Here is a 15,547-nt window from a genome sequence, read left to right on the forward strand (position 1 = left end):
TATATGAACAACAAAACAACATCCTATATTCAACATTAGTTTCAAACACACACATGAAATGCAAAAATAAAGCATTTTTAATAGGAAAACATAATTGTACATAATAATCAAAAATACTCTCCAGGAGTATTTTTCTCAGAGCGAATACTATTCCATATTTGTTTTAACGTTCGTTTAATAATGCAACACATATTTTAGAAAACATGCGAAAGTGGAGTTTGAAGTTGGCAACAGTGCGCCCAACTGGTGAGATTGGGAAGCTTTGGGGGAAAATCTATGTATTTATTTATACAAATGTTTTACCAGGAAAGTAACCTCTCGTTTTCACGTATGTCCTGAGCACAGTTATAATGACAAATACATGGTTAAATATAACGTATAACCCTGCTCATTTAATGTAAAGACATTTCATGTATGTAACCATTGCAGACCAGATTAAAATGTGAGACAGCTTAAGATTTAAAAGAAATTCTTCAGGTTGCGCTCTGTAGGGATGTATTGTGCTTGCTTTGCTTCAAGTAAAGAGAGGGTGGTTCTTTCATTTGTATTTCTCCTTCCCCCCCAGATCAGTAACCGTGTCCTGTATGTGTTTTTTACACACGTCCAAGAGCTCTTCGGGGGCATTCATATAAAGCCAGTGATAAAACCTCTCCGCTGGTCTAACATGGCCACCATGCCTGCACTGCCAGAAACGCAGGAAACCATCAAGGAGGAAATTCGACGGCAGGTTTGTCTTCTATTACTAGTGTAATGTGACTTCATCAGGTGCAATTCCAAAAATGGGCGTGGTGACACTAACCAATCGGAACGATTCTTTCAGAAAATTTTATTTCTGAAAATCTTATTTTGTAAGACGGGGTTTCCACACCTGGAACTTTTTGATATGGAGCCCTCTGGCTCAGACTGTTATGGCTATGCAGGACCTGCCCAAATACTGTTGCAATATTTGCAATATCTAAAAGCAGCAGCAGCCCATCTGAACTTTCATTTTTTTTTTTAAAGACCCTGATTTATAATAATATTTATATCCCGGCAAAATGGTACAGGATACAAGAGTTCATCATGAACACGGATGAAGGTTCCCCTGGAAATCAAAATTTGGCAGTTTCCACCGTGTTGGGATTTCTAATGCACGTTTATTTAATTATGAACTGCTTTCGTGTGCTTTATCCTTCTTGCCAGTTTTGCTGGGTTGGAAATATATTTATCTCTTCCTTGAGTGGATAAAATTACAACTTGGACTGTTGTTTTCTTGCATTGTACCTGATTTTTAATGAGTTCTTGGAACATACTTTATAAAAGAAGAGGAACGATTTTGCCTGGAAGTGTTCCTCACTGCCTCTGTAGCGATGGTGTTGATCACGGGATTCCTTGACGTCAGGTGGACTTTAATCAGTTCAACCACTTGGTTTTAGAAATCACTTGTGCTGGTACACTCTCTGTAGATCAGGTGCAGGTCCCAATAAGCTTTATTTATGGTAAGCTATCCCAGAATCATTTATGCCCCCGTGGCATTTGCTTTCAAAAGCCAGAATGAATGTTTTATTTAGCACATATTCATATTTAGCGTCTCATTTTAAGATTACATAACGCATACTCCAGCCATCATGGCATCCTATGTTGACAGCATTTACCTAAAGACCCCCATCTCCAAGATCTGTCCACTGCTGGAAGCTGTCCAGTGGGAACAGCCTGGCAGAAGTTTGTCCCCTCTTCACCTGCTGTTTATAAAGTCATACTTCAGACCGTAGAAGGATTCAAAATGGCATCTGGGCAGTTACATTACTTACAAGAACATTGGGCACGTCTTTATCTTACTGTTCTTTGTAGTTGTGGCAGTTCAGGGGTTAGAAAAAGACACGGAACCTGAACATTGCTGTTAATCTTTTAAGTTGCAGTGAGAAGTACAGTAGCTCTACCAAGAAGTACAAGGTTGGCACGGAAGTACATGCTCTTAACATGTGTATATTGTGTAATTTACATGGGCTCTAGTAACTCGAGGTGTCTCCCTTGCAGACAACCCTTTTCATGTTTTCCGTTCCAGTTTGTTTTTCAGCTCTAGCTGTTTTTGAGGTGGGTGAGATACTGGACCTGCTGCAATAAGTTGCGGATGATAATTCCAGGGGTAGAACATTGCAAATATGTCGTGATGTGCTGCCCTGATTTTAACGTTGGTTTCAATTGCACAGGAGTTCCTTTTGAACTGTTTGCATCGAGACCTTCAGGCAGGAATAAAGGACCTGTCCAAAGAGGAGAGGCTGTGGGAAGTGCAAAGGATTCTAACCGCGCTTAAAAGGAAGCTGCGTGAAGCGAAGAGGCAGGTGTGTACGGGTTTTCTAGGCTCAGCCTGTCCTGCTAGTGTCGCATCTTTACAGCAAACATGCACAATAGCACTGAAGGAACAATGCTTACCCTTGTGTAGATCTTGGACATGGACCAACCACAAGTGTCTCATGTGAAATACTGTGCTGTTATCTTTCCCAGTGCAGCTGCATCCCTTTCACATGCTCTTTACAAGAAACATACACAAAATGTACTTCTAGATATACACTGTATACTCTTCCAGGTGAATGTATATATTAGTGTTGCAAACACTTAATGCGCTCCATATTTGTTCTGGTGCATAAATTCACTAAAGTCACACGCCCTTGCATATTTTTCTAGCACAAATATCGTTAATTTTAGCACAACTGGTGTTTTTGTGGACTTTAATTAAATTTGGAATGGGGTAATTTTTTACACCGCCCCCACACCCCCCCCCCCACACCCCCCCCACACACACCCCCCACACCCCCCCCACACACACCCCACACACACCCCACACACACACCACACACACACCACACACACACCACACACACACACCACACACACACACCACACACACACACACACCACACACACACACCACACACACACACCACACACACACACCACACACACACACCACACACACACACCACACACACACACCACACACACACACACCACACACACACACCACACACACACACACCACACACACACCACACACGTTAAAAAGCAAAATAGTGATGTAGTTCATATTAAATAAGAGATTTAGCCTTGCATAGAACCATAGTATATTAGATTGAAAAAAGACCAATGTCCTTCGAGTTTAACCTTTGTTAAATTATAATTGGGTGAGGTACTCGACTATATTTTTAGTTCTATTAATTTAGAAATTAAAAACAAAAAACACAGCGAAACATTTGCCAATTATAATTCAAAGGGAATGAAATTATTTCTGACTAATAATGTCCATAAGATTTTTCCCTTGATCAATGTTTTTCCTATGTTTTAACTCAGAGGTGCTCAACTCCAGTTCTCAAGCCCCCCCCCCCCCCAACAGGTCAGGTTTTCAGGATATCCCTGCTTCAGCACAGGTGGCTCAATCAGAGGCTCGGTGAAAGTCTTTGACTGTGCCTCTGAGCAACCTGGGCTGAATCTAGAATATCCTGAAAACCTGACCTGTTGGAGAGGCTTGAGGACTGGAGTTGACCACCCCTGTTTTAACTTATGCAGCACACCTGTGCCTCCATGTAACCTTTACACATGGCCTGATTCGTTTGTGGCTGCAGTTTATATTTTATTTGAGCTGTAACAAAGCAACATGTAGGGATTCTTTGTTTTATATAGCGGCTTGTTTATTTTACAAGAGCTCCTAATGTATCCTATGTATCTTCTCAGGACTGTGAAACAAAGATTGCTCAAGAGATAGCCAGCCTTTCAAAGGAAGATGTTTCAAAGGAAGAAATGAATGAAAATGAAGAAGAAGTCCTAAATATACTACTGGCACAGGTAGATCAAGTTGAGGAGCATAAAAAAAGAAATTAATATCTATCTATCTTTTTTTTTTTTTTTAAAGTTTTCAAGTTTTCAGCGTGATCGATATTCGGGTGCCTAATAACCATCAGAATTGGAAAAATGACCAACACTCAATGTCCTATGTTTAATCAGTAATAGTATCTCTTCCAGCCTGCACAGTAATGTTTTGCAATGCAGTGATGTTTTAGTGATGAACAGCTGTACAATTATTATTATTTTTCTCACCCAGCAATTGTAACACGGTCAAGACTCAATATACATGTAACAGGGAATTAAAACCAAGACCTAGTGGTCTTTCAGGACAGCAGGCTTTTGGTGCCCGATCTCAACAATTTAACATGCATCGGGGGTTAATAAACAATATTTTTTTGTAACAGTTATTTAACCCAAAAGTATTGCTGCACCCTTTGGAAGTTGGGGGTTCATAATCATTTACATTTTCCAAACTTCGGCTGTAAAAGGTTTTCAATGTAAGCACTTTTTGTGGCTTTAGGTCAGTGGTTTCCAACCTTTTTTTTGTTTAAGGAACCCTATGTGAAATTCTGAGGAACCCCAACCCTCTCTAATAGTTAATCTGAGATCAGATGCATTGTAAATTCTCCTGTATTTGGTACAAGTTTGAAATGACCTGAAAATTGCAGGGAACCCTTTAGGGATGCTATCGCAACCTAGATGTTTCTAGGAACCCCAGTTGAAAAACACAGCTTCATGTAGTAAAGGTTCAGCGTTATTGACTGGGAGCCAAAAGTTTGATCCGTTGCACAATGCATGTTGTTTCTTACAGGAAAATGAGATACTCACAGAACAGGAAGAACTTGTGGCAATGGAGCAATATCTTCGGCGACAAATTGCTACAGAGAAAGAAGAAATAGATCGCCTCAGAGCAGAAATTTCTGAAATCCAAAGGTAGAAATGTTTGTTATCTTGGTGAATTTAATAATAAACGGTATTGCACATTATGCAACAGATGCACGTCCTGCACTCCTCCCAAATTGGCATGCAATTTATTGGTGAGATTTCTACATTTTAATCGAAGTCTAATAACAAAGGAGTCATTTAGTTGCATCTTTTGATTTTAAAAATATAATTCAATGTAAACTCCATTTCAGCAGTTATTGACACTAAATACATATTGTTTTATTGTCCTATGCACTAAACATTGTGGAATGTGAGTGATTAAAGGGTTAAATGAATGAAGCCTAATGCGATCTGTGCTTCAGTGCAATAAAAACAAAACAAAAATAAAGGTTTCCTTCACATTATGAAGGAAAAATTTGAGTGCAAAGTTCCTTGGTAAAAAGCAATAATATACACACACTTCTCTTATCCATATCGGTCATATACATTCACCACCTCTTCAGTAGAGCGTGAACCTCAAACTGAAAAACTGAAAGTTTGCTACCCGGTGGCAGCAAATAACAGATCGCTGGGTACATCAGCTGATAGAGAGGGGGTTACTCAATCGAATTCACAGAAAGACCTGTGAAAAAGTTCCTCATGATGCCTTCACCAGTGTGTCCAATAAAGAAGAGCACACTGAGAAGCAGTTAGAAAATTCAACGTGGGTGGAGTGGTAGTATCCGTACCACAAAATCTAAAAGGGAATGGAACTTACTGCATTATTTCTATTCAAAAAGCATTGGGGGGATTCAGGCCATCCTTGGGGATTCTTGGATCTAAAATTCATAAGTCGGTAAGTTCGCAGGGAACATTTCAAAATCGAGTCCGCAAAGTCTCCAAGATTTTATGGCAACAATCGATTTAAAAGACACCTGTTTGCATATTCCCATCCTCTTCGCTCACCAACATTTCTTGAGGTTCGCCATTCAAGAGGGAATCGGTGAAGCATTATCAGCTCAAGGCCTTACCTTTCGGCCTATCATCCGCACCCAGAGTATTCACAGAAGTCAAGGCAGTGGTGGCGGCAGCAATCGGGGTACTACAGATATACTTTGTTACCTATCTGGATGATGGGCTACTGAAAGCAACTTCACATTAACTCCTGAAAATCACATCCAGTATGTACTGGAATTCCTGCAGAAGTTGGGCTGGGTCATCAGTTGGGACAAAAGCCAATTAAGACCAACCCCAAAACATTCCTTTTCTAGGGCTACAATTCAATACAGTCCACAAAGGTTTCTTGCTACCAGACAAAACAAAAAAATCTGAAAACATATCAGACGGATCAGGACTCGAGCAATGAGCATTAGGACTGGTGTCAACATCCAAAGAGGCAGTGCCATGGCCACGATTGCACATGCGTCCACTTCAGGCAGAACTTCAAAAGGATTAGGACTGAGACGCAAGGTCACTAGAGAATCACTTATCACGATCTCTACGGACCAGGACTTCTCTGAGGTGGTGGCAACAGAGAAACAATCTGCTAGCAGGGCGTCCCTGGGAAAATCCAAAGTCGACAGTACTCACCACAGGAACCAGTCAATTCAGATGTGGAGCACACTGGCAGAAGCACACGATTCAAGGGCAGTGGCATCACACAGAAAGATTACCATCAAACCTGCTAGAACAGAGGGCAGTCTTAAAAGCAAAGTTGAAAGGCAAGCCTATCAGGATACAGGCAAACAACGTGCATCGGCCACATACATAAATCGCCAAATGGGTACAAGATGTTCAGCTCTCATGAGAGCAGCCATGACTATCATGGGCAGAAAGCAACTCTCTCAAGATATCAGGGGGAAAGAAAATGTCTTGGAAGATTTCCTCAGCCGTCAGGAAATTTTGCAAGGAGAATGGTCTCCATCAGGAAGATTTTTCTCAAGTAGTTCGCAAATGGGGATGACCCGAGATCGAACTGATGGCAAGGAGGAGAAATGAAAAAGTAAACCGGTTCTGTACTGACACTGAAGTGGTATTTTAGACTGGCTGATATATTTCCTCCAATTCAGAGAGTCCTCAAAAAGATTAAGCAAGACTGTGTCATGGTGGTGGCAATCGTTCCATATTGACCTAGAAGGGTTTGGTTCACAGACCTGTTGGATCGATCAGCAGAACCATTCTGGATATTACCAAACAGGGAGGACCTTCTGTCTCGAGGTCCTATACACCACCCCAACATAGAAAAACTGAAATTGGCAGCCTGGAAGCTGAAAGGTGGACAATGAAGCAACAAGTACAGGTAGAACAAAGTTCCATGGTTTACAGTGCTGCAAATGAACCAGGTACCCAATCGCATTCAATGGGGTGAAAAAGAGAAGCGCAAAATACAAAAACAACAATATAGAGCTTCTCAGTGCAGCATTTAAATAAACAGTATCTAGTGTACCATATGTGGTGAATAGAATAAATAATGCGCAATAGATTGCTTTGCACTAAAACCAGGAATGACGCAGTGAAAGTGATGTGCTAGTGATTAGGTGAACAAATCACTCACATAAACATCTGCAGGAGGATGGTCTGATCACGTGAATCTCTCTATTCTCCCAAAAGGTAAGTCGCAATGAGTTCTTTAAAGGGCACACTCTCGCCGCTCTGAGATTTCCGAACAGCTATGGAACAGGAAAGGTGACGATGTGGGTCCACGGTGCACTGAAGGTAGGGCAATATGGGCGATGGAGCAAAGCGTGCCAAACGTCATCTCCATGGAAACCGAACAAGCTAGAACCCAAGAATCCGCGAGTGTGAAGCCAAGCCCACCAGCAACCATTGAACGCTGAGATAGAACAGATCCAACCGTGCCACGCCCCCTCATGACAGAAAGTCCCGTTACCTAGCAACGACAAACAAGCCAGGCTATCAAAATCCACAGCAAGCAGAGAAGATTCACGAGATGTACATCTAAAACAGATCATAGTAGTATGCATCAATGAGACATATGCAAACAAAATCACCTAGCAGTAGTATAAGAATCAATCTATTAATAAAAAAATATGAATAATAAAAACATGAAGCATGCATAAATCATAATATACATGACTCTTGCTATACTGTATGCATATATACAGTACCAGTTGGATATTTTCATTGTGTAACTGTACCTATACTGTAACTATACTGGAGAGGTATTGACATACCCAAAATAAGCACACACCACATACAAAGCCATAAATAAGAAAACCTTTTTCGACAATAATACAAAATATCATGCAAGAAAAATAATGAATGCAATACTCCTTAATGTAGTGGCAAATAACATCCTAAAACAGGTTATCGTTAAGCCCACAAGGAGTCACTGTATCTAAAGTGTATGTAGCACTTGCTCCCCCACACTAAGAGAACCTATAAGCTACTACACACATACCATGGTGCTACCTGTGACGAACAGGGGATACTGAGGTCTTGTCTGCGATGGTAAGGCGACAGGGACAGGCTTTGGGTGATATTTGTACTTATTTACAGCGCCTCCAGCCCCATGGGACCTAGATAAGACTAGGGAACTCCCTATGGGGCACACATACACACATACCTCCTTGCACATAGTGAAGTCTCCAAGCTGTTGTATGTCACTTGGTATTCTTTATTCAGGGTATCCATTGTAGGTGTCACACAGCGATACAGCACAGGCACAGACATATGGATGGTACACACCCCATGGTGTTCTGGAGTGTAGGTCCATGATGGTATTCTTCCCAAGCAAAGCTATGGGGAACAGGCTTCCCCGCAATGGGAGGGGCTTATAGTTCCAGCTCCTAACTGCAGTAGTCAGGGATAAAATGGACACTGGCTATAGTTTGCATGCTGCCTAAGTGAACTTCCAGAAGGGGGCGGCATCATGACATCAGACCTACAGCGATAGGCCTCTCTGTCCATGAGTCACCACCTCCTTCCTTCAGCTACAACCAGGAGCAGCATTAAGGAGGTCGAATACCCACAGATTTAACTCTGTCCTGTCTGTATTAACAGGGCTTACAGACATAGCAGGGGATAGCAGGCACAGATGATTAAATCCGCTACATGTAGATCCAGTAACACTCGTGCTGTAAGAGACGGTTACCTCTATCCCCACCACGTAATAGCGGGGAACCCAATTAATGCCAATAACTCGTATAGCTGAAGCGTTGTGTTTTAAAAGAGAGACAGCGTTATTGTACCAAAGTCTTTCCCTTTAAGAAATTCCTGATTTATGTTTCTAAAAGCCGTTCTTAAAGGGTCTTTTTGTTTTCCCAATATAGAGCAGGCCACATGGGCATTTTATTGGATAGTCCACAAAAGCGGAATCACAGGTGATGTGAGCATGAATGTGAACCTCGTCTAGTATGAGGGTGTGAAAAAATATCACTGAATGAGATTGTTACACATCACACAACCATAATACTTGAAACAACCATGTTTAGGCGTAGAGATATAAAAAATCTGATGTATATTTAAGGGGTTTTCTGCCCTAATTCGTTTTTGTGAAATGTTGGTACAGTAACCTCTCCGAAATGCAAACTTGGTGGCCCCTGACCAGAATCGCCCAAAATAGGGTCATACTTCAGTATGTCCCATAACTTGTACATCAGGCGTCTAAGATGCTAATCCAAATCATCAGGATGATAACTTCTACTCTGGAAATGACGACGCCTCTCCTCCAATTTAATCTGTTTTTATTCAGGGTCAGAAACAATTCGTCGAACCCTCAAAAACTGCGAAAAAGGTAAAGATTTTTAATAAGTATGGTGGATGCTGGGAAGCCGCATGTAAAACCATATTCCCATCAAAGTGCTATATATCCTCTCATCTTTAATGAACATTAAGAGAGCGCGAGTTCTACTCCAGGCTAAACTAAATATGATCTTGAAATGGTAACGGATTCAAATAGTCAACAAAAGCCAAGAGTTGTTCTTCTGAGCCCTGCCAAACAGTGAACAAGTCATCAATAAAGCACAAATATAGCTTGATATGTTGCTCAAAATTTGAATCTTGGAGGGCTTTATGGAAAAAGATATTTAAAACACAAAAAAATCCAACGAATTTACTCACCTAGAACTCATTTAGACAAAATGAGAATATAAAGCCCTCCATAATCTGTCCCATGAATAGACACAGTATTACTAAACCGACTGATAAAGGTGGCGGTATTGTCATTATGTACTACATGAATTACCAAATAGAGTTGGGGGATACCTCTTGCTAGCGACCTCTTCCCTCTCATCCGACTTGGGATTTTTTTAGGGGGAGGTTGATGTGATCGTTGAAGAGCCTCATGATCTCGTGGATTGATAAACGTGTAGCTGATTTGCTGAAGCAAAAGAATCCGGTTAGACTGGGACTATATCTTTTACCTAAAGTGCACAAAAAACGCTCTTCAGCCCACCTGGGCGGACAATAATTGCGGCTAATAACTAACACAACCATTGGCTTAATTCGTCCATCCGTGTCTGCATGCACACTGTAGATAAGCTTGTGATAGTCACTCACTGTGCCAGGTACGGGTCGCTGTGAGGGACTCCACATGGAGCAGCTGAGAAGCTTTGCTTACAGATAAGCCATTAAATCATGTACTCTTGTGAGCGCGTTTTTATGTTTTATTTTATAAATAAATTTGTGTCCAGTCTGCACTATGCGGGTTTGTCGTGTCTGCGCTTCCCCTACAGAAGTGTGTGTGTGTATATTCAATCCTGTAAATGCATTTTACTTACAATCCTCCTTTTCTCATTGCAAACACGAAAGTAACGAAAATCCTTAGAGACCCGAAAGCCGCATTTCTTCTGTTACAATTTGGTATCCTACCGTGAGGGGCAAAATGTTAGCAGTCCTATGTTGCTGTGTGCTGATTTTGCTAGAGTTGAGCGGGGTATGAGGGAGAATATAAATCAACCCCCAGGAAGGGCAAGCAGATGCTACCGGTAGTTGGCATAAAAATGCTTTTATGAATTTCTTATTGTGGCTTCTACTCTTAACCTGCAAGTACTAAATGAAAGTACGAGTCAATGCAGGGATTGCAATAACCTTGATTTTAATTTGCGATCATTAGATCTGTGAGTAGCTTGTAGCAAAATAAGTGCTCTCACACAAGACATACTTGTAAATGAGATTACTATATCGTTAATAAAATGTTTTCATAAAAATAAAATGTTACCGTGTTTGATGTAGAACTTTTGAATAGTGAACCAATGTAAAAAGAAATTTGAAATTTGCCATTGTGAAAAAGGGACACCATTTCAATACCCAAATTGTGTTTTCTCTGAGTTTGTAACAAGTCTCCAGTAATAAGATAAATGATCTTGCTTAGCAGTGAGACATTGCCTCAAATATTTCCGTTTAGCACAAGATGCATACCGGTCAAACGGAGATGGCAATGTGTCTTGAGTTTAGCCCCTCCACTTCATAGACCAGCTAACATAACCTGCTCTCCTGTATCTGAAATCCAGACACTCCTATATTTTGACCGGCATACGCCTCAAACATGGTATTAAATGTCATTTATTTTAGCCGCCAGCAGCACGGCCGCAGTGAAACTGAAGAGTATTCCTCTGAGAGTGAGAGTGAAAGTGAGGATGAAGAAGAGCTGCAGATCATCTTGGAAGACCTGCAGAGGCAGAATGAAGAACTGGAGGTGAGGGGATATGCAAGGCTACGGCCCGTCGCTGCGTGCACGCGCGCGTTGGAGCGCCTGGCGGCGTGTGCACCAGTTTCAGCCACGGTCTGGGAGGCGCGTCAGGTGGAGGGGGGGTGGAGGGGGCACGGCCATGATGTCATATCCTCAGCACAGCACTTCCCTCTCATTGGTTAAAACTATATGCACTATCATTGGTGGACAGTCAACCATGTGACGCTGTCGCCGCACGAAAAGACAACATTCTTGTCTTCCCTACATGCGGTCGCACCATCGCGCATTGTGCGCGCACACACACACACACTGCTGGGGCCGGCCCCATAGACGGCTGTTGCTTTATTTGCATAACGCGCAGTGCCGCGAGCAGTTGGGACGAGGCCTAAAGGCTGACTTGCCAGCTAAGCCACACTTTATACATACATGGTCTATGGCACGGTGTGTATTATATAATCTTGAGGTTTCCACGTGCTCCTCCTGTTATCACCCCTTTAAATTGTGCCGTTTTTGCTAAATTATAAAACCGTACCCTGCTTACATAAATAAGGGTGTACAACTGCACACATATAGTCCATTTTATCCTACCTGTAATAACACCTATTCAAATGTAAGTAGTAAATCCACAAAAATGACAGTTTTCAGTCCTTGTGCGCTATAATGGTTCGTATAATTGGTTCATAAGCCTAAATTAGTACTCTTGTGGGTCGGTGCTTCCTCGTCATGCAGTTGTCCCAAACTGCCTGTAGGTGAGAAGATTAGATGAAGAAAAACCACTGAAAAATACCTAGTGTAGTAACGTTTACGTGTCAAATATCTGACCTCATTTGCAGCTCGGTGCAAGCTCACATACGACCCCTCGCTGCATCGAGACCCGCGATAGGAGGGAGATGGAGCATCGGCGACGAGCCCTATACGAGCTTGGACCAAGCTGCAAACGCCGTCTGATAGGATTATTTGTGAGATGCCATTGATTGACAGTTTTTAAATGATTAAAGGTCCTGCACTGGAGAGGTGATGCCTGCTGCTCTGTTTTTCAGCTAACATTTAAGTGGCGTTTCATAACATATTTGTGTCCTAATATTCTTCTGAATATGGCATTTTGGCCACCTAAAGTAAGCTCTCTTCAATTTAGGAGCTATTTAGTATTCCTTCTGCACACACAGGATATGGCTTGTTCCTCCACTGAATTGTGTGATTTATTGTTTCCTTTGCTTCCCTTTTGTCAGATTAAGAACAACCATTTGAACCAAGCGATTCACGAGGAGAGAGAAGCAATCATTGAGCTGCGGGTGCAGCTTCGCCTGTTACAGATGCAGCGTGTCAAAGCAGAGCAGCTGCAGGAGGAAGAGGAGCCAGGGAAACAGGGCAGCCGATCACAGCCGCAAAAAGACACTGTCCCCGAGACAAAAGCACCGAAAGATCAGCCAAAGGCAGCCAAGGAGCCAGTGAAACCATCACCAATTAAAGACTGGAAGGAAACGCTGATCTGAGAATACAACTACACAAACCCCATGTAAAGACGCTTCCCCCTATTAAGCCCTTTCAGTCCATTGCTGTGCTTTGCAACACGTTGGCTCTTCCAGCTGGGAAAGGCTTCTAACTCGGAGTCTCATCTCCTTTTGCGGTTCTGGTTTTGTTGGGCTCAGGTGAATAAGCTAAATAAAACGTATGTGTGTGTGTATATAATATATTTCAGTGTGGCGGGTAAAGTCCACTTTCCTAATCAAAGGAGGACTTTTAGTTTGTGTGGCTATAGAAATAGGGCAATGTGGCTATGAAAATAAAATTACTTTGCTTCTACTGTCCTTCATTTTATATAGTGTTTTATGATCCAACTAGACAAATGTAGCTGGGCACACCAACCTATATTATTTATTCATGGATATCAATATTTTACATTAGTGGGACTTTAAAAAAGTATTTTTATTTTTAATTGTGATTAAAGCAGGGACTATGCAGCTGTGAATGCACCAGTCTGAGACTACTACAAAATAAATGTGTATTGCATTGGTGTGCAAGGTTTTCAATGTCTGTTTTTGCTCTCTAGCCCTGCTGATGTGAAGGATGTTATTTTGTTGGTCTGGTGAAGTTATTTACAATCTTCATTATACCTCGCTGCAGTCTACATAAATGGCAGGGAGACACAACACATGCTTCCAAAACATCACAACACCAACAAAATGACTCCTCTGTATCCAGCTGCATTGGATAGTAGATGGAAAACCCCCCAAATAAAGATAATTTTGTTTTCATAGCCACATTACTTGCCATTGAGCTTAAGTGACACTTCTCCTAGTATTGGTGCTGCAAACCAGCCCGGCACTAAACATGTTAACTCCTCCTCCAACGCTGGAAAGCCCAGAGCACACTTGCTGGGAATCAGCAAAGCGCAATCGCTCCCAAATCGGCGATATCAGCCATTGACCTTTAATGGTAAGTATAGCTGATTTCCGGCATGGTGACGTGGATAGCGCTCCCATGGCTCCCAGTAGAGGGATTTAAGTTAACGCAAGTATTTAATAACCAATTTGCTTCTTTAATTGCTCACCCCAACTCATTCATTTTTTTTTTTTTTTGTGCCTTTGATTTTCAGATATACTTTTTTATTTTATTTTTCAAGCTAGCAGTATTGTCGGTGTAGCATTATTCATCTCTTCATGTTAGACATCTGTGGTGACAAGATCTTAATGTGAAAAAAAAGAATACTAAGGAAGTCACTGTCCAATGTAAGCGTGACTCTGTTTTATAAGGTGAACACGGTCACCTGGAGCCAAGCCAGTCCTGCTGCTTATAATGTCGTTGATGATAAAAAGCCTTGTCTGTGACACTACGTACTTGGCATTATTAATAGACAGCAATAGGTCAGTGATGAATCAGTTTGTAATAAAATGACAAAATCTTCATTTTTGTATGTTGATGATGTCACTAACCCTGACATACGTACAAGTTTTAGAGCCTAATTTTAGCTCATTCACTGCTGGAGTCGGAAGCTTTGTTGCACATTGTGTTGCTGGTAGCAACAGAGCGGTGAAGCTACTGTGTATTGTACTCGCGCGCCTAGTGCAGTCCCAGCAGTACAGTATGGCCTAGAAAATGCACCGCTAATGCAAACCAAAGCCCGTTTCTAGCCCCACTTTGGGAAACTTGTGCTGTAGGCGTCTGCAGTGTATGGCAGGAACCTCTGGCACTGAGAAATAACTGCTAACACACGATGATTGTGACAGTGCAATATTGGCTATTCACCGATGCATTGTTCTGCAACTAGTGTACTACTGCTGTTCAGCGTGTATCCCTTCAGTACTGTATTTCTTTGTTGAAAGAAAAAAAGGAAAGAAATTGCACATTGTAGGAATGCTGCAGTTAATAGCAGCTTGGGTGGTGGAAGGGTCCAGCAATAGAAAATATAATCGCAATGCAAGTGATTTTGTAACTGGAATACGCAGCCCTGTAAATTATGATTCTATCTATTCAACGTGTAGATGTGGATTTTTCATTTAAATTTTGTCGTTTTTGTCACATTCCCCCCCCCCCCTTCTTTCTTTTTACCGTCGAGCTGATCGATGAAGTGTTTAATGATGATACAATATCTGCCTCCTGTCTGTTACACGCTTTTTGTATTTGCTGAAGTTGTATAGTTTGCGTTAAAATAATAATCACAACTTCTAATTGACAGGGTCATATCGGTCTCTCATGCCTCCCACCGTTACGTAGGTCTTTTAGTTATTGTGTCTTATCAACACGTTAAGCAAACAAAGCAAATAAAGCATCCATTTTAACCCCGCACATTGTCTTTGTCACGGAAGAGACTTAAAGTTGTGTTGGTCGCTTGGGACTCTCCGTCATATATCATGGTGTAATGTAAAACAGGGACTATTTCCAACCACACCACGTGTTTCATATCGATACGAAGTAGACACACCAATTTGAAGACGAGCTGAAGAATATCAGTGCCCAAACGTCTAGCTCTGCCAATCAGATGTAGTTTCTGGGTTAACCTGGTTTACGGAGATGCACCCTCCCTCCTTCCCTCCCTCCACACCCTCTTTCCCTCCCTCCACACCCTCTTTCCCTCCCTCCACACTCTCTTTCCCTCCCCCCACACACTCTCTTCCCCCACACTCTCTTCCCTCCCCCCACATCCCCTCTCTTTCCCAAGGCCCCACACCCTCTCCCTCCCCCCACACCCTCTCTTTCCCTCCCCCCCACACC

The 15,547-nt window shown here is 42.0% G+C and overlaps 1 protein-coding gene across 2 annotated transcripts in view; it reads left to right on the forward strand.

The window, feature by feature from the left end:
• RALBP1 (ralA binding protein 1) overlaps nucleotides 1-15,118 on the forward strand; it is a 60,220-nt gene extending 45,102 nt beyond the window's left edge. The window contains exons 5-11 of one of the 2 annotated variants that reach the window (XM_075585370.1): nucleotides 566-727; nucleotides 2,190-2,321; nucleotides 3,709-3,819; nucleotides 4,631-4,752; nucleotides 9,398-9,439; nucleotides 11,218-11,341; nucleotides 12,565-15,118. In XM_075585370.1, coding sequence (XP_075441485.1) covers nucleotides 566-727; nucleotides 2,190-2,321; nucleotides 3,709-3,819; nucleotides 4,631-4,752; nucleotides 9,398-9,439; nucleotides 11,218-11,341; nucleotides 12,565-12,828 — 957 coding nt within the window. In that variant the 3' untranslated portion in view covers nucleotides 12,829-15,118. The remainder of the gene's footprint in view (nucleotides 1-565; nucleotides 728-2,189; nucleotides 2,322-3,708; nucleotides 3,820-4,630; nucleotides 4,753-9,397; nucleotides 9,440-11,217; nucleotides 11,342-12,564) is intronic. The other variant, XM_075585371.1, reaches the window with a different exon arrangement.
• The last annotated feature ends 429 nt before the right edge of the window (nucleotides 15,119-15,547 follow it).

Source organism: Ascaphus truei, chromosome 2 (assembly GCF_040206685.1).
Source record: "Ascaphus truei isolate aAscTru1 chromosome 2, aAscTru1.hap1, whole genome shotgun sequence".
Classification (NCBI taxonomy): Eukaryota; Metazoa; Chordata; class Amphibia; order Anura; family Ascaphidae; genus Ascaphus; species Ascaphus truei.